General features: G+C 36.7%; 1 protein-coding gene across 2 annotated transcripts in view; it reads left to right on the forward strand.

The window, feature by feature from the left end:
• Nucleotides 1-23,666, forward strand: part of PGM2L1 (phosphoglucomutase 2 like 1) — a 68,301-nt gene that overhangs the window by 21,336 nt on the left and 23,299 nt on the right. Inside the window, exons 1-4 of one of the 2 annotated variants that reach the window (XM_063093159.1) lie at nucleotides 10,578-10,623; nucleotides 13,852-14,019; nucleotides 21,218-21,324; nucleotides 22,243-22,327. In XM_063093159.1, coding sequence (XP_062949229.1) covers nucleotides 13,897-14,019; nucleotides 21,218-21,324; nucleotides 22,243-22,327 — 315 coding nt within the window. In that variant the 5' untranslated portion in view covers nucleotides 10,578-10,623; nucleotides 13,852-13,896. Of the gene's footprint in view, nucleotides 1-10,577; nucleotides 10,624-13,851; nucleotides 14,020-21,217; nucleotides 21,325-22,242; nucleotides 22,328-23,666 lie in introns of those variants that run through there. The other variant, XM_063093158.1, reaches the window with a different exon arrangement.

Below are 23,666 nucleotides of genomic sequence, written 5' to 3' on the forward strand. Positions count from 1 at the left end.
TTTGCAGGTCTCTAGTTTCTATTAGTTCTCACTTGTAGTACCTAGTTTAAATATGTATCCAGTTATTTTGGATTATAACTAATTATTATAACTAATAATTATTATTGTACTTAAAGGATCTATAGGATCCTTTTTGATGCCAAGGGTAAAGGTGACTTCTTCCAGTGAGAGTTTTCATTTGCTTCTTCCAGGCACAAGAGGCAGTTTAAACCAAGTTCAAAGCTTGTGGTTCTCTGGCTGACCCAGATTATTTAGGCCTGAACTCTAAGTTAGCATTGATCTAATTTTTATTTACTTTCACCCTGAGGATGAAGCTCTTCGTCTTCTAGTTTACTGTGGCAGCAGTCTCCCTGTTAAACTTCCCAGCTTCTGCAGGCCTTGGGCTTTGATTTCAATTCCTTTTGTCTTGAGGCTATCAATCTGAAAATTCATATTTTCTGGAATGTGCAAATTACTCAGGTCAAAAAAATTTCATTGTCTATCTCTCCAGGTTAGTTCTTTATCTTGAGTTTTAGCATAGTAATTTTCAGCCATTTTATCATCCCTTTTCTTTTCTTTTCTTTTTATGTTCATTCCAGCTCTTTAAATTGTTTTCACCAGGAGGGTTGACCATAAAAATCTAATCCAGCATTACCTGAAACAGGAGTCTCAGTGCCAGTGCTTCAAACTTATATTTGTTGTAATGTGATTTTAATGCTCATGAAATGATCCTGTAATAAGTCATACATACACTCTTTGTGATGGAAACTTCTAGCAAATTTCATTTTTCAGCAAAGCATCGTGATCTAGTTAATTCATTTTTTAAAAAATAAATTTTATTGTGTATACTTAACGTATATAATATGATGTTATGGGATGCATACAGATAGTAAAAAGGTTACTATAGTGAAGCAAATTAACATATCCATCATCTCCTGTGTTCACCCAATGCCCACTTGAGGTTTTGCATTTTAATTTTTGGAAATACTGTTTATCATCCTATCCATGTTTTGCTTAAAGCTAATTTTAAAATGGTAGGTGAAAGGTAGGTGTGGAAGTGATAATGAAAGTAAAAGCTGACATTTGAGCACTAACTCTTTGCCGGACACTGTTCTAAGCACTTTACGTGGATTATCTCATTTAATTCAAAAATTCATCCTGTGAGGTAAGTACTGAAATTATCATCCTCAATTTGTAGGAACACAGAGTTTAATTAACTTCTCGATGGTAACACATTAACGAGTGGAAACGTGTGAACCCAAGCACTCTGAATATAAAGCCTATATTCTCAAGCACTACATGAGAGGAAATGCCTCAGATAGATTTTTTTACATGAATAGTCCTCCTACAAATAATTAAGGAGTTGGCCATATGTGTATATATACACATTGTATGTATATGTATTTTACAACTAAATATACAGTTTATATTTCATTCGTTTGGGGGTTTACACTGATCTGGTACTTTGTTATAATAAGAAATATATTTGGTTTTTGTCTTTGGTTCTTGTCACAGAGCTCCTAAAAAGCCCTTGGAGTTTCCTGAGTGATAGGAGTGTCTTTTATTATTCATAATGACCCCCTTTTGATCACACCTGAGTTTATGTTAATGAGGTGACTTAGGGTGGGACCTCTAGGTAGCCTTAGAATGGTGCTGGTCACCAGAAAGACCAAGTGATTAGTGGGTTAGATCCATCAGCCCACCCACCAGCCTTGGGGAGGGGAGACCAGGGGGCTAGAAATTGAGCTCTATAAAATCTCTTGAACAATGAGATTAAGAGAACTTTCAGGTTGGTGAACACATCAGAGTACTGGGAGAGGGGCATGCCAAGAGAGAGCATGGAAGCTCCACACCCCCCACCCCCATATGCCTTGCCCTATTCATCTCTTTCATGTGGCTGTTCCTGAGTTGTATCCTTTATAATAAACTGGTAAACATAAGTAAAGTGTTTTCATAAGTAAAATGTTTTCCTGAGTTCTGTGAGCCATTCTAGCAAATTACCAGACCTGAGGAGGTGGTTGTGAGAATTAGCCAGTTGGTCAGAACTATGGGTGGCCTGGGACTTGCAAGTGGCATCTGAAGTAGGGGCAGCCTTGTGGGACTGAGCCCTTTAACATATGAAATCTGATGCTAACTCCAGTTAGATAGTGTCACAATTAAATTGGATGTTAGACACTCTGTTAGTGGTTGGAGAATTGGAGAATTGTTTGATACTGAAAAGATACCATATGTTTAGAACCTCACAGGTACGTCTTAAAGTACCTGGCACACATTAAATGATCAATGAATATTAAGTAAGTGAATGATTTTATTCTGCCCTTGAGCTCATTAAATCTTATTTCTTTTAATTTTTGCATGAGTTATGTAATGGAATTGGAGCAATTTGGTATATAACTTTTATAATGACTTCATGTCATGCATAAAACCAATATTTAATAAATTTGAATACTTAGTAAACATTTGACTACATCTAAATTTTGCCCTTTGTATTTAAGATTAAAATGAATGTTAAAGTTGTGTCTTGTTTTCTTTTTTTTAAACAAAGTATGGTCAGAATTGAGATTCTTTGAGAGGTCTTGCCTCTGAGTAAGAAAACTTCAAAATTGGCCACTTCAAACTGTACAGTTTCATTTCATGATACATATACATGTGATAGAGCTTAGGAAATATTTTATTTTTTAGTGTCAGGGCTAGTCTGCTTCTACAGAAGGAATTTTTGTACCAATAAGGTCCATGTTAGTGGTGCTCGTTTAGGTGTCTTAAGAGCCTTAATTACCATGTGATAAGCGTTTATTTTTGTCTTCTACATACAGTCTAAACCTATAGCTGCCAGCATTATTCTCAAAAACTAAAAAGAGAAAAATTATTTTAGTGGTAAGCCTGGCACAATATCCAATATTGAGTACTCTTCAAATATAGATCTGTCTAGAATATGCTTAGCTAGAAACAGATTTTCTGGAGTGGCTCCCAGAATTTATGTAACAGCCTGAACAGAAGTGACTCCATTTTGTTAAACCTTTGAATTTAAAAACTTGTCTCCTGTAACCCAAACCACATAGCCTGCAGCTAACTGCCAGAACACAATGACACTTGCTCTCACATTGCACACAAATAGTTAGAGAAAAATTATTAAAGCAGATGGCCATTCTTTAGTAGCTTACTAACCTGATCTTATTTGAGAATAACAGGAACTGAACCCATGGAGAATGAAGTATGACGCCGGTCAACTCTACCCAGGAAGTTCCTTGATGATTATCTGAAATTTGTTACCAAGACCCCAAAGGTCCGTTTGCTTGTTGCTCAGTAGCCAATAATTGAGAGACCAGTGTTGGTGTAAGGAACAGAGTAGCCTTTAATCAGGAAGCCAGCAGCCTGGGGAAATGGACTTTAGTCTCAGAGACCATCTCTCCTAGGTTTGCCTAAGGCTCTTATAGGGATCTGTGGTGGAAAGTTGATTAATGGTGACCAAGCAGGTACGTACAGACATGCTTGAGTGTTTCAAATAATTATCAAGGAACTTCCTGGGTAGGAGTTGACCATCGTCATACTTCATTCTCCATGGGTTCAGTTCCTGTTATTCTCAAATAAGATCAGGTTAGTAAGCTAGTAAAGAATGGCCATCTGTGTTAATAATTTTACTCTAATTATTTGTGTACAATGTGAGAGCAAGAGTCATTATGTTCTGGCAATTAGCTGTAGGCTATGTGGTTTCGGTTACAGGAGAGAACAAGTTTTTAAAGTCAAAATGTAGTCACTTCTGTTCGGGCTGTTACATTTGCTCCCAGAGTTCCCTCTCTAGAAGGCTGAAACAAACTATGATCTTGACCTGTACCCTTTAGAGTAGCTGTGAAGAGTGAGAAGAAGGGAGTGATAATACTCGTATTTGGCACCAAGGATCAGGCAAGTGCTAGGTAGAGCTTTTCTAGATGTAAGTACATTCACATGTGTGGTCACTAAGACACTCACAGATGTGAAAGATCACACCTCTAGATCTTTTTCCTTTGTATAAATAACCTTAATATATTAACATAAATTAAAGCAAAAAAATAAACTATAATTTGACATCCTTATAAATCTTTTTTTTTTTCTATTTTGTTGTTAATCTGTAAGTATATGTAGTTTTTCTTTGCATATTAGCACAGTGCACTTAAATTTGGGGGTTTTTTGGTGGGTTTTTTTTTTTTTTTTTCCTATTTAGCACATTTCTGTGATTATAGCATTTTTTATTCCATATAATTTTTAGTTACTTAAAAAATAGGCCATACATACACAAATTCAAAAAATACTATACTAGATACCCTCTCAATTGTTTTCCCATAATGATCTGGCTTCCCTACCCAGAGACACTATTATTAGTTTTTGTATATATTTCCATAGATACTTAACATGTCCCTTAATATTGAGGGTACATCAAAAAGTTCATGGAAAAATAGAATTAAAAGATAATATGAATCTTACCATGAACTTTTTGAAGACCCCTCATAGTGGTATACTATTTTATCAGTGTTCTGCCCTTTACTTTTTTACCCCATTTATAAAAATAAAAATATTTTTATCAGTGTATGTATAGAACTGCTCCATTCTTTGTTTTTGGGGGGTTGGCTGTTATAGGATACCAAAAACTTAACCTTGGTGTTACAACACCACGCTCTAACCAGCTGAGCTAACTGGCCAGCCGCTACTCTATTCTTTGTAAGAGCTGAATAGTATTTCACTGAATTGATATGCCAGACTAATTAACCAGTCTTATTGATGCTCATTTATGTTTCTTTTTTTTTTTTCTTGCTATTACAATCAGGGTAATGTTTCTAGTGCACTATCTTCAGACATGTGTAAGTATCTCTATGGGATCAATTCCTAGAAATGGAATTATTGAGTAAAGTTTTGTGCATTTAAAATTTTGATAGATATTACCAAGTTGCCTGGAGGGGAGGATGCACTGATTTATTCTTCTGCCAACAATATATAAAAGTGCCTGCTTTCCCAAATTCTTGACTCCACAATGCAGTATCAAATATTTTTCTTTGCCAGTGTGAAAAACAAAACCTATATTTTATTTTAAATTTCTATTTCTCTTATAAATGAGGCTGAGTATATTACTTAAAAGTACTGAGTCATGTACTTAAAAGACATCTGTGTTTCCTTTTCTGTTAACTGCCTTCATATCTTCTGCTAATTTTTCTATTGAATCATTGATCTTTTCTCTTTTTTATTTCAATGTTAAAGAAATAAGCCTTTGGTTGATTTACAACGTATTACAAATGTTTTCTCTCAGTTTGTTGAATTTATTTGTGTAATTTTTATCATGCAGAACATAATTATAATTTCACCTGGTAAATATATCATACTTAACCATTTCCTTTTTGTTGGACATCTTAAGTGTTTCTGATTTTTAAAAACTATTTTGAATAATGCTGAGAGCTTCATTTTGCATGTAGCTTTTTTTCTTTTGGATTATTTCTGTAACATATGTAATGATGACATATACCTGATATAGACATATTTAATTTCTGATAAATGCAGTCAGACCATAATTATAGCTTGATTTCAGAAGAATATGAAAATTGGGCTTTATTAAAAGAGAAAAAAAATGGTATTGTTTCCTTTGTTGGTAGTTCTCATGCTTATGGGCAGAGTTTACCCGACTAGCAGTATTTTTACTATTCCAAAATATGTATTAAACATCAGGCCATGAATCTTTGGCTCAAGCACAGAACTATAGAATTCCACTTATTAGCAACTTAGATATTATCATGTTTAAGCTCCTACTCAGAATAAAAACATGTTTTATAGTATCCCTAATAGGTAATTCAGTGTCAGAACATCACTGGTATACTGGAGTCTTGGAAGTTTGAGTCCAAAGTAAATAAATAATGAAAAATCACATAAAATAAAAAATTACACTTGAAAACCCTTAAATTGCTCATGAACTATGAGGTACATGATTTCAACTATCTAACCTCATATAGTGATAAATGAGAATAAATACTGTATATAGTAATGTACCATATATAATGGAGCACATGCACAAAATATAATTTTTAGTATTGACTTGGAAGGTAGGACCAAATACATGTAGTTGAGTACGTGTAAATTAAGTATAATAAAACTACTATTTGGTGCAGTATTCTATAGTAGAAACACTTCTGTTTCTAGTAACGATAGATGAGGTAATTTGGACACCTTTTCTTCAGCACCTAGGAAAAATAGACAAAATATAGATTTAAAAATCTGTTTGAAGGTGTTGAATATTCAACATGTTACAAGAATTTCCAGGTCAAAATCTGGAAGAAGAAGGAAATTCCAGGCTACAATCTGGAAGAAAAAAGAAATTCAGAGAGCTCAGTTTAGCATTTAAGGCCACTTTTGCCGTGGGCATATTTGCTGATTCAGGATAGGCAGCTAAGACGTTTAGCAGTCTTTTTGTTACTCTTGCCGGTAGAGAGGGGCGAAAATTGGAATATAGAGCGTACCATGGGTGGGGACCCTGAAAACACTCCCTTTTTAGGTTGGAACTCCAAAGGGCTGCCCTGTGAATACTGGTGAACTCAAAGTAAACACTCCTCATGCATACTGCATCCCAGCTCTGAGTCATTTTGGCATGAAAATTGTATTAAGGTGAACCTGGATTGCCTGTGCTCTCAGGTGCCTGAGAAAAGATTTTAAAAATCTTCCCTGGAAGGAGTTACAGGTGGGGTATCTGAAATGCTTGGAACCAGAAGTGTTTTGGATTTCGGAATATTTGCATTATACTTATAGGTTGAGCATTCCTAATCCAAAATTTGAAGTGCTGCAGTGAACATTAGAACCCAACATTGTGAGGAAGTCCAGGCCACAAGGAGTGACCTTAATAGGTGTTCCATTTGACAGCACCAGCTAGGCTCCAGACAGCAGCCAGCATCACTGCCAGATATATTAGTAAATAAGCCTTCAGATGAGTCTAGCACCCAGTCTTCGAGTCTTTCAGCTGAGGCACCAAACATCATGAAACAGAGACAAGCCATCCCAGCTGTGCCCTTTCTGAATTCCTAACCTATAGAACCTGTGAAAGATAATAAGCGATTGTTGATTTAAGCCACTAAGTTTGGAGAGGTTTGTTACCCACCCATAGTAATTAATACACCCTCCCTTCCCATCACTGGGCTTCCTCATTTTAAAAACTCTTTTTTTTTTTTTTTGGTCTTTTTCGTGACTGGCACTCAGCCAGTGAGTGCACCGGCCTATATAGGATCCGAACCGGCGGCGGGAGCGTCACCGCGCTCCCAGCGCCGCACTCTCCTGAGTGCGCCACGGGCTCGGCCCTTAAAAACTCTTAATAAATTTTTCTGTCAAAAATGGTCTTTTGTTTTCATTTTCATTTCCTTGGTTACTAAGAAGAGGGTATTAGGTAGGGAAGCAATGGTTAACATGCTAGGTGTAGATATCATTTCACACTCAGTAAGTCTATTGTTGAACTCATTATGTCTCTGCTCTCAACTTGTTTCTCACGCTTCTTCCTCTGCAATCCAATTCCTACTTCCTTACTTTTCACTTTTCAGTTCTGATATTACTTCCTCCAGATAGCTTTCCATGACTGTGCTCTCTACCCTTCAATCCATTCTGAGACTTACACCATGTGTTCCTATAGCACCCAGAACTTACTCTTCTATTATCATATTGTGTGGTAGTTGCCCTTTCACTTATGAGTATACCTTATTAGATCTAGAGCTTTGTGAGGTCAGAGGTGCTAAAGAGCACAGAATATTCTTGAATATGTTCGGTGCATGTGATAGGATTTGACCAATGAACAGGCTCTAAAAAGAGGCCAACTGAACATGTGCAAGACTATGTTACATAACTGAAGCATGTGCAAGACTGTGTTACATATGAACCACCCCCTGAAGTTGAATATTTATTAATGGCATGAATATGTATTAGATAGCAAAACTATAAAAGTGGAATCCCAGTAAAAGCCAGGACTTGCTGCTTACTCTCCTAGAGCCAGCCCACACTTCACCTGAAGTGTGTATTTCTTACTTTTTGTATCGAACTTACCTTTAGCAGGCTGCAGTTCACTATAGAGCTGCCTGCACTTTGGGTGTAAATATGTATTTCTTACCTTTGTGTTAAACGTGGTGTGGGCCCTGCTCAGGCTATGGAGCTAGGCTGTGCTTTCTCTATGGCATCTGTATTTCTTATCTGTTACATTAAACCTGTTCTCACTTTCTACTGTGACTCTGCTCTTGAATTCTTTTCTGTGGTAGAGTCAAGAACCTGGTAAGAGGACAGGGTGGGTTGAGGCCAGCTATTGGGCCTCCCCAGACCCTCTCCTCCGGTATCACCTTGAGGTAGGAGGGAAAAGGAGGAAGGATTTTGCTTCATGAAATTATTTACTCCATCTTGTTGCTACACACTCCTCTAGATCCTTGGAATCCTTTCTGTTTAGAGGGTAGATGGGGAAAGAGGATTTGGGGGGAAGGTTTTATGGGCTGGGCTCAGAAGTGGTGCACAACTCTTCCTCTCTTATCCATTGACCAGAACTCTGTCACATGGCCTCATTTAGCAACGAGGGAGGCTGGCAAATATATTCTAGCCACCATGTGCCCAGGAAGAAGAAAACATTATTTCTGTTTTTACAGGTGAGGATACTAGAGCAAAATTACCTGTTCATGGTCATAAAGCTAGTAATATGTGCTACTGACTGGAGCCCTTGAACTTAGTATACTTAGTACCTCACATGATCACTTAATGACAAAACCTGTAGAATTTGAAAAGATAATCTCAAAAGTCACCACACCTGCTTGGAATCCAGAGTCTAAGAGGAGGTTAAGTGACTTGTTAGGATCTTAAAAGCAGACTTAAGATCAGAGCTAAGCCTTCTAGAATCATAGTTCAGTAATCTTTCTATTACCCTACAGTGATCTGCTGAGCTAGTTGGCCAATAATTGGATCCTTTGCTTGTCAAGAAAAGTATGATGTGTCAGAATATCTAGAGAAAAATAATGAACACTTGAAATATTTTATGTTGACTACCTTATTTGAAAAATATTTTTTATTTAAAGCTTAACAGAAACGAGTTTGACTATGTCATTGAATAGTAAAATTTGACTCAATGTATGTGCTTTGTTAGAAAAAACTAGTTTTTTTAAAAAAAGACTGTCTATGTAGTGTTAAGTTTTGAAATGAAATAATTAACATTTTTATTTCTATCTTTTACACTAAACTTGTCATACCCAATATTATGATTAACTGATAACAGTATGTTACATTTCGAAGCTTATTTTCTACTTTTGGGGTAGTTATCTTCATTTTCTGGATATGGTTTTGTATTCATTAAGCGATTATTATTCAAGTACATCTCATTTTATATGACAAATAGTTATCAAGTTTTTTATCTAAACCAATTTAATTTATGCTAATTTTATCCGTTTTTAAAAGATAGATAGAGAAATTAAATTACAAGAAGATCCTTTAAGTGCGGAAAAAATGACTGGTTTATTATGACTATATTTTGGACTTAGTAAAGAAGCATCTGATTTGGAAAACCTGTTCTGCTCCAGGCCTCTAGACTTGGATCTGCAAGCTGGCTGACCCTCAAAAGTAAATGTCAGCTGTGTTCACCCTTCAGATTTTCAGATTGCAGTTTCCTGTTTTAACTTCTGTTCAGAAATAAACTTTGAGGGCTGACCCCGTGGCGCACTCAGGAGGGTGCGGGGCTGGGAGCGCAGCAGTGCTCCCACCACGGGTTCGGATCCTATATAAGGATGGCTGGTGCGCTCACTGGCTGAGCATGGTGCGGCCGGTCACAAAAAGACAAAAAAAAAAAGAAAGAAAGAAAGAAACTTTGAAAATTTTTTCTCTATAGTTACCTAAAACTGGTATTTATTGTTTAGACACAAGTATCTGTCAGTAACATTTTTAAATGTTATTTACAATTTTGCAGTTTTAGGTATTTGAGTTACTAAAGAGTCAATTTTGTTTATTAGCTCTTAGATGTATAACAATATTAGGATTTGGGATTGTTAGTATATATTATGTTCTAATCTTCTAAATAATGAGATTCATGTTTTAGATTATTTTTAAGCTGTTAGGTTTAGTACTAGAATATTAATAGAGTAGATTCAAGTTGTATAACAATTATAAAAAAATTAGTATTTATAGGTAACCTCCTATAAATAGGAGGCATATATCTATAGATTTATAGGTAACCTCCTCACTGGCAAACTTGATTACTTTTTTTTAATGTACTTTTATGCATATTCATATTTATTACACATAAATAATACAGAAGCACGTGACTAGGAACAGAATAGGTTCAGAAAAGCTTGAGTGAGTCCAAAATAATCCATTGCAGGTGAGTGCTAACCCTTTCATTTGATGGCAGGCAGAGTTGGTGTGATTTTGGTCTGGTGTTCAGCTTTCTTCACATGTATGAAAGTTTGTAAGCAATTAAGTTTGTTAAAAGAAGCACTTTCATATACTTAAAGTATTTTTTAAATCAATTATTTCATGTTTTCTTTGAATTTGGGCCTTATCATTCTACAATATGGAAAAAATAAAACTCTGAGTATTATGTAAGAAGACACTTTCTTTTCTTCATTTCAGCGATGTAAAGTTGCAGCAATCCATAGGATTAGAACCTAAACGAAAATTTTTGGTATACAGGTAAAATTTGAAAATAATGCATGGCTTTAATTCTGTATTCTTCAGCTTACTGATTTCATACTAAACAATTAGCTTTATTCCTGATGAAGTATGGAAAGTGCTAGTAGTCACTAAAATCTTTTTAGATTTTCTGTAGGATTACTTTTTAGGGATATTGAATTCATTAGAATTCTAAGATATGTAGTTAAGAGCAAATTTAGTTCAAATTGAATGCATTTACTTTCTAAATAATTAATTTTTATTTTATATAATAGATCAGTAAGTATATTTCTGAAAAGTGTGTAAATCAAATAACTTTTGTACTGACATTGTAATTTTAAAGGTTTTTTTTTACAGTTAATATTAGTTGAACAGTTTTCTTCCTCTTTATTTTACTTTTTGTGTGTGTGTGCTGAATGGACTTCTACCCTCAAGCAGTGAATGAATTTTAAATGAGAGCACATTTAGAAAGCAAACAATAATTTGTTTTTGAGAAAGTTCCAGTATATGTTTTATAGATTCAGATTTTATTAACAGCTTTCTGTGGGTGGGAAAAGGTGAGCAGTTTATAAGGTAAAAAGTATCACCTAGATACACAAGTAGTGATTTTTCTTAGCCATCATGAATACCTAACTAGTTTTCACCATAAAAAAAGTTATATATATAAAATATTAAACAGTACCATGGTTATATAATAAGTCACTTTTCTATCTCAACCCCATCCCTGATACCCACTTCAGAGGTAATCACTCTCTTTAGTCTTTTATATTTGGATGGAATATTTTTGGATGATATATAAATATACTCATAACTCTCTTTATACAAATTAAAACACTTTATATATTCTGCTTTCCTTTTCATTTAATATAGCTGTGTTCTACATGGAAAATGCATTTTAAAAATAATTTTCTTATACTTCTTTAGAATCTTCATATATCATAGTTTATAAAAATCAAGGCGATTGAAAGATTTTAACAACAAAGTACAAATGTATGGAAATATACATTGCATTTGAATGGAATATATACGATAATTATGGCTACATAGATACCTTTTTAAGTTATATTTTTTAAAGTTTGTAACATCAACATCTAATGTTATGTCTAGCTACTACATAGTGGAGAAATCTGGGTTTAAAGTAGATTTCAAATGCCTGTCATTATCGTTTAGCTCTTTTTACGATACAGATTTACTTATTATATCTAATGTGTCATGATTCTTTATCCATTTTTTTTTTCTCTAACTTACAAGCTTTTTAAGAACGAGGAATTAGGTTAGTAATGGTTATGATGTCTGTAATAAGGAATGGAAGTTTTAGGCCCTACTCTAGTAGTTGGGAAGTTAAATATTAGAAAGTATACTCACTCAGTAACCTAATAATAGCATTCATGTCTGGTGAATCATTTTTATATTTATATAGCTGAAATAAATAGGAATATTGTTTTGCTTTACAACTGGAGTTAAATTGTTATTGGGAGCATTATTAGCTTGCCCAACACAATTATTTTGTTTGTTTGTGTTGAGATGGTATATGGGCTTTAGAGCCAGACCAACCTGGGTTCAAATCCTGTCTAAATCTCTGGTACTAGTTCAGTGATACTGGGGTCCCTCTCTGTAGCTTAGTTTTTTCATCTATACAATTGTAATAATAGTAATACTACCAGTAAAGATGGTGCATTGAACATTCTTGTATCAATAAATCTATTTGTTCATATGAAGTTATTGCTGTGGACAGAGAAATCTATGGACTAAAAGACATGTGCAGTTTAAAATTTGATACTTGCTGTAAAATTTGACACTCTAGAAAGACTATCCCAACTTGCAATCCCACTAACAGTGTATGACAGTGCTGTGTACCCTCTACGCATGAAAAGTACATTCAATTTTTGCCATTCTTATGCCTACCTTTAAATGCTAACCATCTCCAAGTCTCTTTGACCTCTCTATCAAATCTTAGGCATTGGAATAATATGATAGTACCCCAGCTATTGTTATCATGTAGATTTTTCTTTTCGTAGCTATTCGTATGTTTATGTAGGCTGTGTATTTGTTAGTGTCTACAATTTGTAAAACAGAAAAGTCCTTGAGTCTAGGATTAAGCAGATTAAAATTTCAGTTAATCTCATTCACCTTCTCATTAGTTTGGCCATGTACTGTGGTTACTCTCTTTTCCACTATAACTAGAAAACCCTTTTGTTTAAATTATATCGTAGTATATATTTATGTCTTTACAAGTACAAATGTACTCTAATATTTAGTACTTTTAGGTGCCTTGGTTTATCATTCTGAGTATTTATTATCATTACATAGTCTATAGATGCAGAAGATGTAAATAGTTAGTACGGACTAAATCCATACTAACCTTCAAGAGAGAAGTTGTGTTTCACTTTATTTTCTTAATATTTGACTCTCCTAAAAGGAAAATGCTGGAAAATTTCACTTAAGTTTTATTTTTATTATAATTATATTTCTATTTGAAACCTGCTACTCTTTTTTGAAGCACTGTTTTCAGTCATAGGTATCCTTGAGATTTATGAAAATAAGTTAAAGTACATGCCAATGAAATATAGAATCCTAAACTATAGGTGTTGGCATGCCCTACCTCCCAAATCATGTTTGGATTGAATTTTCATTCGTGTTCTTAACTAAGTCTACAATTGACACCTACAACCTTTTTACAGACAACTTGTGCTATAGATAAGTTAATGGCTTTCTATGATTTTAAAGAGTAGTGAGGCTTATCTGGTCATTTTGAACTGCAGAGGTTTAGGTAGGTAACTGGTAGACATGTTTTGAAGGCATTAATCCAATATTTTCCATATTTCTTTGAAGTCTTAATATAGATTCTAATTTTAATTGATGTCTTTCTTTTTGTGGCTGGCCAATACAGGGATCCAAACCCTTGACCTTGTGTTACAATAATTGATGTCATTTTTGACTAAGAGGTTTATTTTGGATCCATAGCTCTTAAATTTAATAAATTGTTTAAAAAAAGAACATTCTTGAATATGTTATTAAAATGCTATAACAATTAGAGACATGTAAATCACCCTCAATAGACCTTGGCTCCTTTGAGGACTCAGTAAATGGCAGGTATTGTTTTTATACATAATAATATTAAAAAGTAACGTTGTGGAATTTATAGTGAATATAGAACCTTGTAATATATGCATACTGGCCCTTTAGAAGGATTCAATATTAGGACTCTACTTGTGATTCTCATTAAATTTTAATACTTTTTTTTTATAGAATCCCAAAACAAAAGAGCAGATTGAAAATCTGTTACGGAATGGGATGAACAAGGAGCTGCGAGATCGTCTTTGTTGCCGAATGACTTTCGGGACTGCAGGACTTCGTTCTGCCATGGGGGCAGGGTTTTGCTATATTAATGACCTTACAGTAATACAATCAACACAAGTAAGTATTATAAAGTACTATATGTGTACTTTTTCCTCACTCAATTTTTTTTTTTTCTTTTTTTTTTTTTTTTTAAATTTTATTTTGTCGATATACATTGTAGCTGATTAATGCTCCCCATCACCAAAACCTCCCTCCCTTCTCCCTCCCCCCCTCCCCCCGAACCATGTCCTTTCTGTTTGTTTGTTGTATCAACTTCAAATAATTGTGGTTGTTATATCTTCTTCCCCCCCCCCCCCGGTTTGTGTGTGTATGTGTGTATGTGTGTGTGTGAATTTATATATTAATTTTTAGCTCCCACCAATAAGTGAGAACATGTGGTATTTCTCTTTCTGTGCCTGACTTGTTTCACTTAATATAATTCTCTCGAGGTCCATCCATGTTGTTGCAAATGGCAGTATTTCATTCGTTTTTATAGCTGAGTAGTATTCCATTGTGTAGATGTACCACATTTTCCGTATCCACTCATCTGATGATGGGCATTTGGGCTGGTTCCAACTCTTGGCTATTGTAAAGAGTGCTGCGATGAACATTGGGGAACAGGTATACCTTCGACTTGATGATTTCCATTCCTCTGGGTATATTCCCAACAGTGGGATGGCTGGGTCGTATGGTAGATCTATTTGCAATTGTTTAAGGAACCTCCATACCATTTTCCATAGAGGCTGCACCATTTTGCAGTCCCACCAACAATGTATGAGAGTTCCTTTTTCTCCGCAGCCTCGCCAGCATTTATCGTTCATAGTCTTTTGGATTTTAGCCATCCTAACTGGGGTTAGATGGTATCTCAATGTGGTTTTGATTTGCATTTCCCGGATGCTGAGTGATGTTGAGCATTTTTTCATATGTCTGTTGGCCATTTGGATATCTTCCTTAGAGAAATGCCTACTTAGCTCTTTTGCCCATTTTTTAATTGGGTTGCTTGTTTTCTTCTTGTAAAGTTGTTTGAGTTCCTTATATATTCTGGATATTAATCCTTTGTCAGATGTATATTTTGCAAATATTTTCTCCCACTCTGTTGGTTGTCTTTTAACTCTTTTAATTGTTTCTTTTGCTGTGCAGAAGCTTTTTAGTTTGATATAATCCCATTTGTTTATTTTTCCTTTGGTTGCCCGTGCTTTTGGGGTCGTATTCATGAAGTCTGTGCCCAGTCCTATTTCCTGAAGTGTTTCCCCTATATTTTCTTTAAGAAGTTTTATTGTCTCAGGATGTATATTTAAATCCTTAATCCATTTTGAGTTGATTTTAGTATACGGTGAGAGGTATGGATCTAGTTTCATTCTCCTGCATATCGATATCCAGTTATCCCAGCACCACTTGCTGAAGAGGCAGTCCCTTCCCCAGTGAATAGGCTTGGTGCCTTTGTCAAAGATCAGATGGCAGTAAGTGTGAGGGTTGATTTCTGGATTCTCTATTCTATTCCATTGGTCAGTGTGTCTGTTTTTATGCCAGTACCATACTGTTTTGGTTATTATAGCTTTGTAGTATAGCTTAAAGTCAGGTAGTGTTATGCCTCCAGCTTTATTTTTTTTGCTGAGCATTGCTTTGGCTATTCGTGGTCTTTTATTGTTCCATATAAATGTCTGAATAGTTTTTTCCATTTCTGAGAAAAATGTCTTTGGAATTTTGATGGGGATTGCATTGAATTTGTATATCACTTTGGGTAGTATGGACATTTTCACTATGTTGATTCTTCCAATCCAAGAGCATGGAATATCTTTCCATCTTCTTGTATCCTCTCTAATTTCTCTCAGCAGTGGTTTGTAGTTCTCATTATAGAGATTTTTCACCTCCTTGGTTAACTCAATTCCTAAGTATTTTATTTTTTTGGTGGCTATTGTAAATGGGCAGGCTTTCTTGATTTCTCCTTCTGCATGTTCACTATTGGAGAAAAGAAATGCTACTGATTTTTGTGTGTTGATTTTGTATCCTGCTACTGTGCTGAAATCATTTATCAATTCCAACAGTTTTTTTGTAGAGGTTTTAGGCTGTTCGATGTATAGGATCATGTCATCTGCAAACAGGGACAGTTTGACTTCATCTTTTCCAATCTGGATGCCCTTTATTTCCTTCTCTTCTCTGATTGCTCTGGCTAGTACTTCCAACACTATGTTGAATAGGAGTGGTGAGAGTGGGCATCCTTGTCTAGTGCCTGTTCTTAAAGGAAAAGCTTTCAGCTTTTCCCCATTCAGGATGATATTGGCAGTGGGTTTGGCATATATGGCTTTAATTATGTTGAGATACTTTCCCTCTATACCTAACTTATAGAGGGTCTTTGTCATGAATGAGTGCTGAACTTTATCAAATGCTTTTTCAACATCTATAGAGATGATCATATGGTCCTTGTGTTTGAGTTTATTAATATGGTGTATCACATTTATTGATTTGCGTATGTTGAACCAACCTTGCATCCCTGGGATGAATCCCACTTGATCGTGATGAATAATTTTTCGTATGTGTTGCTGTATTCTGTTTGCTAGTATTTTAGTGAGGATTTTTGCATCTATATTCATCAAGGATATCGGCCTGTAGTTTTCTTTTTTGGTTATATCTTTACCTGGTTTTGGTATCAGGATGATGTTTGCTTCATAGAATGAGTTTGGGAGATTTGCGTCCGTTTCAATCTTTTGGAATAGTTTGTAAAGAATCGGTGTCAATTCCTCTTTGAATGTTTGGTAAAATTCTGCTGTGAATCCATCTGGTCCTGGGCTTTTCTTTGTTGGGAGCCTTCTGATAACAGCTTCAATCTCCTTTATTGTTATTGGTCTGTTCAAATTTTCTACGTCTTCACGGTTCAGTTTTGGGAGCTTGTGTGTGTCCAGAAATTTATCCATTTCCTCCAGATTTTCAAATTTGTTGGCGTATAGTTGTTTATAGTAGTCTCGAATGATTCCTTGTATTTCAGATGAATCAGTTGTAATATCGCCTTTTTCATTTCTAATTTTTGTTATTTGAGTCTTCTCTCTTCTTTTTTTTGTTAGCCATGCTAATGGTTTGTCAATTTTATTTATCTTTTCAAAAAACCAACTTTTTGATTCGTTGATCTTTTGAATTGTTTTTTGGTTTTCAATTTCATTCAGTTCTGCTCTGATCTTAATGATTTCTTTCCGTCTGCTAACTTTAGGATTGGATTGTTCTTGTTTTTCTAGTTCTTTAAGGTGAAGTGTTAGGTTGTTCACTTGCCATCTTTCCATTCTTCTGAAGTGAGCGTTTAATGCAATAAATTTTCCCCTCAATACTGCTTTTGCAGTATCCCACAGGTTTTGGTATGATGTATCATTGTTTTCATTAGTTTCAATAAACTTTTTGATTTCCTGCTTGATTTCTTCTTGGACCCATATGTCATTAAGTAGAATGCTGTTTAATTTCCATGTGTTTGTATAGTTTCCAGAGTTTTGTTTGTTATTAATTTCTAGTTTTAATCCATTGTGGTCTGAGAAGATACATGGGATAATTCCAATTTTTTTGAATTTATTGAGACTTGATTTGTGACCTAATATGTGATCTATCTTGGAGAATGATCCATGTGCTGATGAGAAGAATGAATATTCTGAGGTTGTTGGGTGGAATGTTCTGTAGATATCTGCCAATTCCAATTGGTCTAGAGTCTTGTTTAGATCTTGTGTTTCTCTACTGATTCTTTGCCTAGATGATCTGTCTAATATTGACAGTGGAGTGTTCAGGTCCCCTGCTATTATGGTATTAGTGTCTATTTCCTTCTTTAGGTCTAATAGAGTTTGTTTTATAAATCTGGCTGCTCCAACATTGGGTGCGTACATATTTATGATTGTTATGTCTTCTTGATGGATCAGTCCTTTTATCATTGAGTAGTGTCCCTCATTGTCTCTTTTTATGGTTTTTAGTTTAAAGTCTATTTTGTCAGATATAAGAATAGCCACTCCAGCTCGTTTTTCTTTTCTGTTTGCATGGTAAATCTTTTTCCATCCTTTCACTCTTAGTCTGTGTGAATCTTTATGGGTGAGGTGGGTCTCTTGTAGGCAGCATATAGTTGGGTCCTGCTTTTTGATCCAGTCAGCCAGTCTGTGTCTTTTAATTGGGGAATTTAAGCCTTTAACATTAAGAGTTGTTATTGAAAGGTGTTGATTTATTCCTAGCATTTTATTGGTTGTTTGGTTGTCTTAGGTGTCTTTTGTTCCTTGCTTTCTGATTTACTGTTTGGTTTCTTTGTTTGTTGGTTCCTTAGGTTGTAGATAGTGTTTTTGTTAGCTTGTTTTCTCTTCATGAATGCCATTTTTATTGTACTAGCGGGTTTAGATTTTTCTTAGGTTTTTATGGCAGTGGTAGTTATTTTTCAGGAACCAAACCCAGTACTCCCTTGAGGGTTTCTTGTAAGGGTGGTCTTGTGGTAGTGAACTCCCGCAGTTTTTGTTTGTCTGAGAAATATACTATTTGCCCCTCATTTCGGAAGGATAGCCTTGCAGGGTAGAGTATTCTTGGCTGGCAATCTTTGTCTTTTAGTATTTTGAAAATATCATCCCATTCCTTTCTAGCTTTTAGGGTTTGTGATGAAAAGTCTGATGTTAACCTGATTGGGGCTCCCTTATAGGTGATTTGACGCTTCTCTCTTGCAGCTTTTAAGATTCTCTCTTTGTCTCTGAGTTTTGCCAATTTGACTATGACATGTCTTGGAGAAGGCCTTTTTGGGTTGAATACGTTTGGAGATCGTTGAGCTTCCTGGATCTGAAGATCTGTGATTTTTCCTATACCTGGGAAGTTTTCTGCAACTATTTTGTTGAATATGTTTTCAATGGAATCTCCATTTTCCTCCCCTTCTGGAATACCCATGACTCGGATATTTGAGCGCTTGAGGTTGTCTGATATCTCTCTCAGATTTTCTTCCATGTCCTTGATTCTTTTTTCTTTCTTTTTGTCTGCTTGTGTTATTTCAAACAGCCCATCTTCAAGTTCAGAGGTTCTCTCTTCAACTTCGACAAGCCTGTTGGTTAAACTCTCCGTTGTGTCTTTTATTTCGCTGAATAACTTCTTCAGTTCAGCAAGTTCTGCTACATTTTTTTTCAGGACATTGATTTCCTTGTATATTTCCTCTTTCAGATCCTGTATACTTTTCCTCATTTCATCATGATGTCTAGCTGAGTTTTCTTGTATCTCATTCAGTTTCCTTAGAATTATCACTCGAAATTCCTTGTCAGTTATTTCAAGGGCTTCTTGTTCTATAGGATCTAGAGTATGAGATTTATTAACTTTTGGTGGTGTACTTTCTTGATTTTTTGTATTTCTGGTGTCTTTTTTTTGGTGTTTATTCATTGTGGCAGGGGGTTTCACAGTCCACCGGTTTAAGACTAATGACTAACTAGGATGTTGCTGTGGTTGCCAATTTGGTATGGCTCCCGCCGTGACTGCTCAGTTGGCCTCTAGTGTCTTGTGTGTGTGGTTGCCTCGGGTCTTGGGCTTCTCCGGGGATCCACCTTTCTGGTCAGCTTGTACTCTGCTGGGCTGGTGGATCACGTACCACAGGGTGTGTGATCTCTGTTGAGCTTTCACTTTCTGTACAGGACTTCTCCCCGTTCCGTGTGCTCTGGCCCAGGCTGTTAGATCGTGCAGTGGCGACCCCACCGGGTGTGTGGTTTCTGTCGAGTCTCCGCCTCCCTGGCCGCACGTCTCCCCCCTCTGTGCACACTGTGCTGGGTTGGGGCGTGTCTTCTGCACCCCTCGTCTATCAGCTGGGCCTTCAAGACCCTGCTCAGCACCGCCTCGCCCAGGAAGTCTACCAGGTTTCTGCTAGGCACAGACGACCGGTCTCTCTGGGTGCCTTTGTAGCACTGTGTAGATCTTTCTCGGGTCTTGTTCACCTTTGTATCCCCCCGGTATAAACCGAGTCTAGTGCCCGCCTGCAGCCTGCTCTCCGGCAGGTTCAAGCGGACCTGGGAACTCTCCTACCACACTATTCCCAACCAGAAATTCGTTAGGCTTTTTTCCAAACTGGTGGTCGCAGAGATGGTATCTGCCTCCCAGTAACAGGAAGTTTACCGGGGCCGGAGTCCAGGGTGTGGTGGAGTGACAGTCGGCCCGCCCGTACTTCCTAGCCCTCCCAAAACTGGTCGGGACGCCCCACACCCCCAGCCCTGCCAGAGAACCGTGGAGGGAGTGGGAGAGGAGGTCGGCCCGCAGGGTCCGGAAAGCCCCGTGCCAGGCCAAGCAAATGGGCTCAGTGATGGCCGAGCAGGGCGGAGCTGCCCGCACCTGGGAAAATGGAGGCAGCACCGGGGCAGTGAGTGGCCTGGTGGTGCAGGCGGGGAGCCTCGTGGGCATCCACCCCCCGAACAGAGCTGTGCCAGGGATCACTCACAGTGCTGTGCCAGGTCGGGCGCTCGCTCTGTCTCTGGTTTGTTGCCTTCCATGTTCTCGGCGCTGCCGCCTCGGGCTGTTCAGTCGCGGCGCCGCTCGGGCGCTCCCAGGAGTCTTCTTTAATGCCGGCCTGAAACCTCGAATCCTGGATAGGGCAGCTGGCCGCCTTCAGCGCGGCCCCGGCCTCCGGGATCCTGGCTGCATCCACAGCAGCCCTGGCGCCGTGTTCCCTGTTTCAAGACTCACTTTTGCAGCTAAGAATCAGTTCTTTTCCTGCTCCACACTTCAAAGCTGTTGCCTGTAAATGAGGCAGCCTCTCCTGCCGGGGGCAAAGTGGCGTTGAGCCCCCACGACCGGCCAGCAGCAGCAGTCCTCCCTTAAGAGATGGCCAGAGGAAGGTCCACAAGTTTCCCGGCTGCCTGAGGCCCAGTGGCCACCTTTTCCACCTCAGCTACTCCGCGCCAGCCGCCGCAGCCGCCGCAGCCGCCGCCATCTTGAAACTCCCTCCTCACTCAATTTTTTGCGTTATAAATTAGGAAGTGTCTTTCTTTTAAAAAAGCTTTATTTACAGGAAGATACTTTCATGTAAGTAAAAACTACAGACTAAATTCTGACCTTTGCTTTTGCCCAAGATTTATCTTAGAAATCATTTGTGTATCTTCAAGGTCACATTGGATTTAATGATTACTAAATCAATGTTTCTGTGGTATTAAATGTGTCTGAAAATCCAATAGTAAACATGGGCATGAAGACAGAAGTCAATTCCCTAGGGGCCAGTAAGTTGCTCATCAAACATAAAAATAAGAGATTCTAAGTCATGTAAAATGCAAACATTCATCAGGAAGTAATCTTTTGTGTTTATTTACTTCAGGGGATGTACAAATACCTTGAGAGATGTTTCTCAGACTTCAAAGAGAGAGGCTTCGTTGTTGGGTATGACACTCGGGGTCAAGTAACTAGCAGCTGCAGCAGCCAGAGGTATAACATTAATGGTATCAAAGATTAAGTTGGAGTGGAATAAAACATTAAAAAAATTTTTTTTGCCCAATAGTAGGATTTCTGAAACAGGGACTGTTAAATAGAAGTGTGATCACATACTAATGTTTATTTTAGAGCTGAAATAAAAGAAAGATAAGCTTTAGATTTTATAGAAAGGAGTAAAATCTTAAGATATTTAAAGTTCATATTTAGAATGACATCATATCTTACGTTATAATTTTAATATTTTGGTAAAGGGACTGGGTAGGAGTAATTATATAGCTTGTATTCTCTCTTTATAGTCCTATTTGATTAATTTTAGAGTTTTTCATGAATAGATAATCATGATGTAGTGACCCATTTTTTCAGGGAGTAATTATAAATATTGGTTTAACCAGTCTCTTATTTCACTTTGCTCCATTCTTTTTGCCTTTTGCAGATTTTATTTCTTATTAAAAGAGCCATCAAAAGATGAATGAGGAAAAAAGAGGAGATTGAAATGTCAATTCTGGGGCTGGCCTGTGGCTCACTCGGGAGAGTGTGGTGCTGATAACACCAAGGCCACGGGTTCGGATCCCATATAGGGATGGCCGGTTTGCTCACTGGGTGAGCTTGGTGCTGACAACACCAAGTCAAGGGTTAAGATCCCCTTACCGGTCATCTTTAAAAAAAAAAAAAAAAAAAAAAAAAAAGAAATGTCAATTCTGTTTATTGTTTAGCTCCTTTTTTCAAAAAATCTTATTTAACATTTTTATGTTGGAGCATGAAGCTTAAATAATCAACGATTATAAGAACTGGTTGTGTTAGGCTACTTTATATTCATAATAATTGTAACATGGAATATTTATTATGTGGAAGGTTGGTTTTAAAAATTACAATTATGGTAAGCTAAGTGAAATCTCTCTCCTTTTTTTTTAGGCTTGCTAAACTCACTGCTGCAGTCTTGTTGGCTAAAGATGTTCCTGTGTACCTTTTTTCAAGATATGTTCCTACACCTTTTGTAGTAAGTGTGTTGTGTTAGTGATGCTACAGTTTGTTGCTGTCGAAAAGATTTCTTAAATCAACTAGGATTCAAATCTTTGTCATGCATATAGTTCTGTATTGAGTGATATGACAGACGAAAGGAAGGAAAACAAATTTTGCTTTCAGTTTATTTTCATTCAGTAATCATTTGTCAAACCACCTAAGAACTTGATCTGTAAAAGTTGACTAGTCCACAGTCATGGTGGGATATTTTAATACTCTTCTTTCTTTGGAGTATACATAAAGCAAATGTATTTCACAGGGCCTGGTTTTCCAAAGCCCTGCAGTTTCAAATATTAACCTTGCAAAAGACAGGAAATTTTCCCCAGGCTATGGTCTCTGTTGTAAGATAAAGAACTGTAACTCAGCAAGGTTGCTGGCTCAAAGATAGACAGGTTACTGATTGATATGTAGAGATACTGGAAATTGCTGTAAGAAGAGAATGTTCACTAAGATCAAGCTTTTGTTGGCAGATCAACTTAACTTCTTGAAAATTGCATTATGGAATGTCACCTTGCTTGTTTTACTGAATGTTACCAGCTTCTATTGTTAAATTTATTAAACTATACTTAGCAAAAACCCCACCTATGTCCTCTTCCTGTAACTTCCTGGTCTGGGGAATAAATGCAGGAAGAGAACCCCAATTCATTGTTAATTTCCCAAATGGAAGGAATGCCTCTATCTTGAGGGTTCTGGGAGATTAACCCCTTTTCGGGGTTAATCAGAAGAAATGGGCTTTGAGTAATCTTTGGCAGCTCCATCACCCAGGGGAAAAGGGGTGACAAATCTGGAAGCAAAGCAACACTTTCAGAAACTGATTTATCAAGAAGACAAAAATTATTAAGGATAGATTTGAACTGGTAGGCTTGATCTGGTGTGGGTGTGGGTGTGTGCATGTGTGTGTATATGTATAAAAACCCTATATTTGGTGATGGTAGAATATACATTATTATTAAGCAGTCATAAATGAATTCTCAAAAAATGCCAGGGAATTGCTTATCAAGCCATGTACCTGGACCCCAATGCAATAAAATTTGAAATTTAAAAAAGCCCATAAAATCCATTTGGAATTTTAAAAACACATTCATAATAATTCAAGGACTAAAGAAGATATCATAATGAAGATTAGAAACTACAGGCAGTTCTTGCTTGACACAGAAGTGCAGGGATGTAAAGACAGCTGTGCAAGCTAAAACCATGCAAAGTGATCTTAATAATCATGGAAAAAATAATGATTGTTCCATGATCATTAAATTTTTTTTCTCCAAAACATTAAAAACATCCTTACTCTTGGTTAAAAATATGTAGAGAAAGAGAAA

The sequence above is a fragment of the Cynocephalus volans genome, chromosome 4, assembly GCF_027409185.1.
Source record: "Cynocephalus volans isolate mCynVol1 chromosome 4, mCynVol1.pri, whole genome shotgun sequence".
NCBI classification, from domain to species: Eukaryota; Metazoa; Chordata; class Mammalia; order Dermoptera; family Cynocephalidae; genus Cynocephalus; species Cynocephalus volans.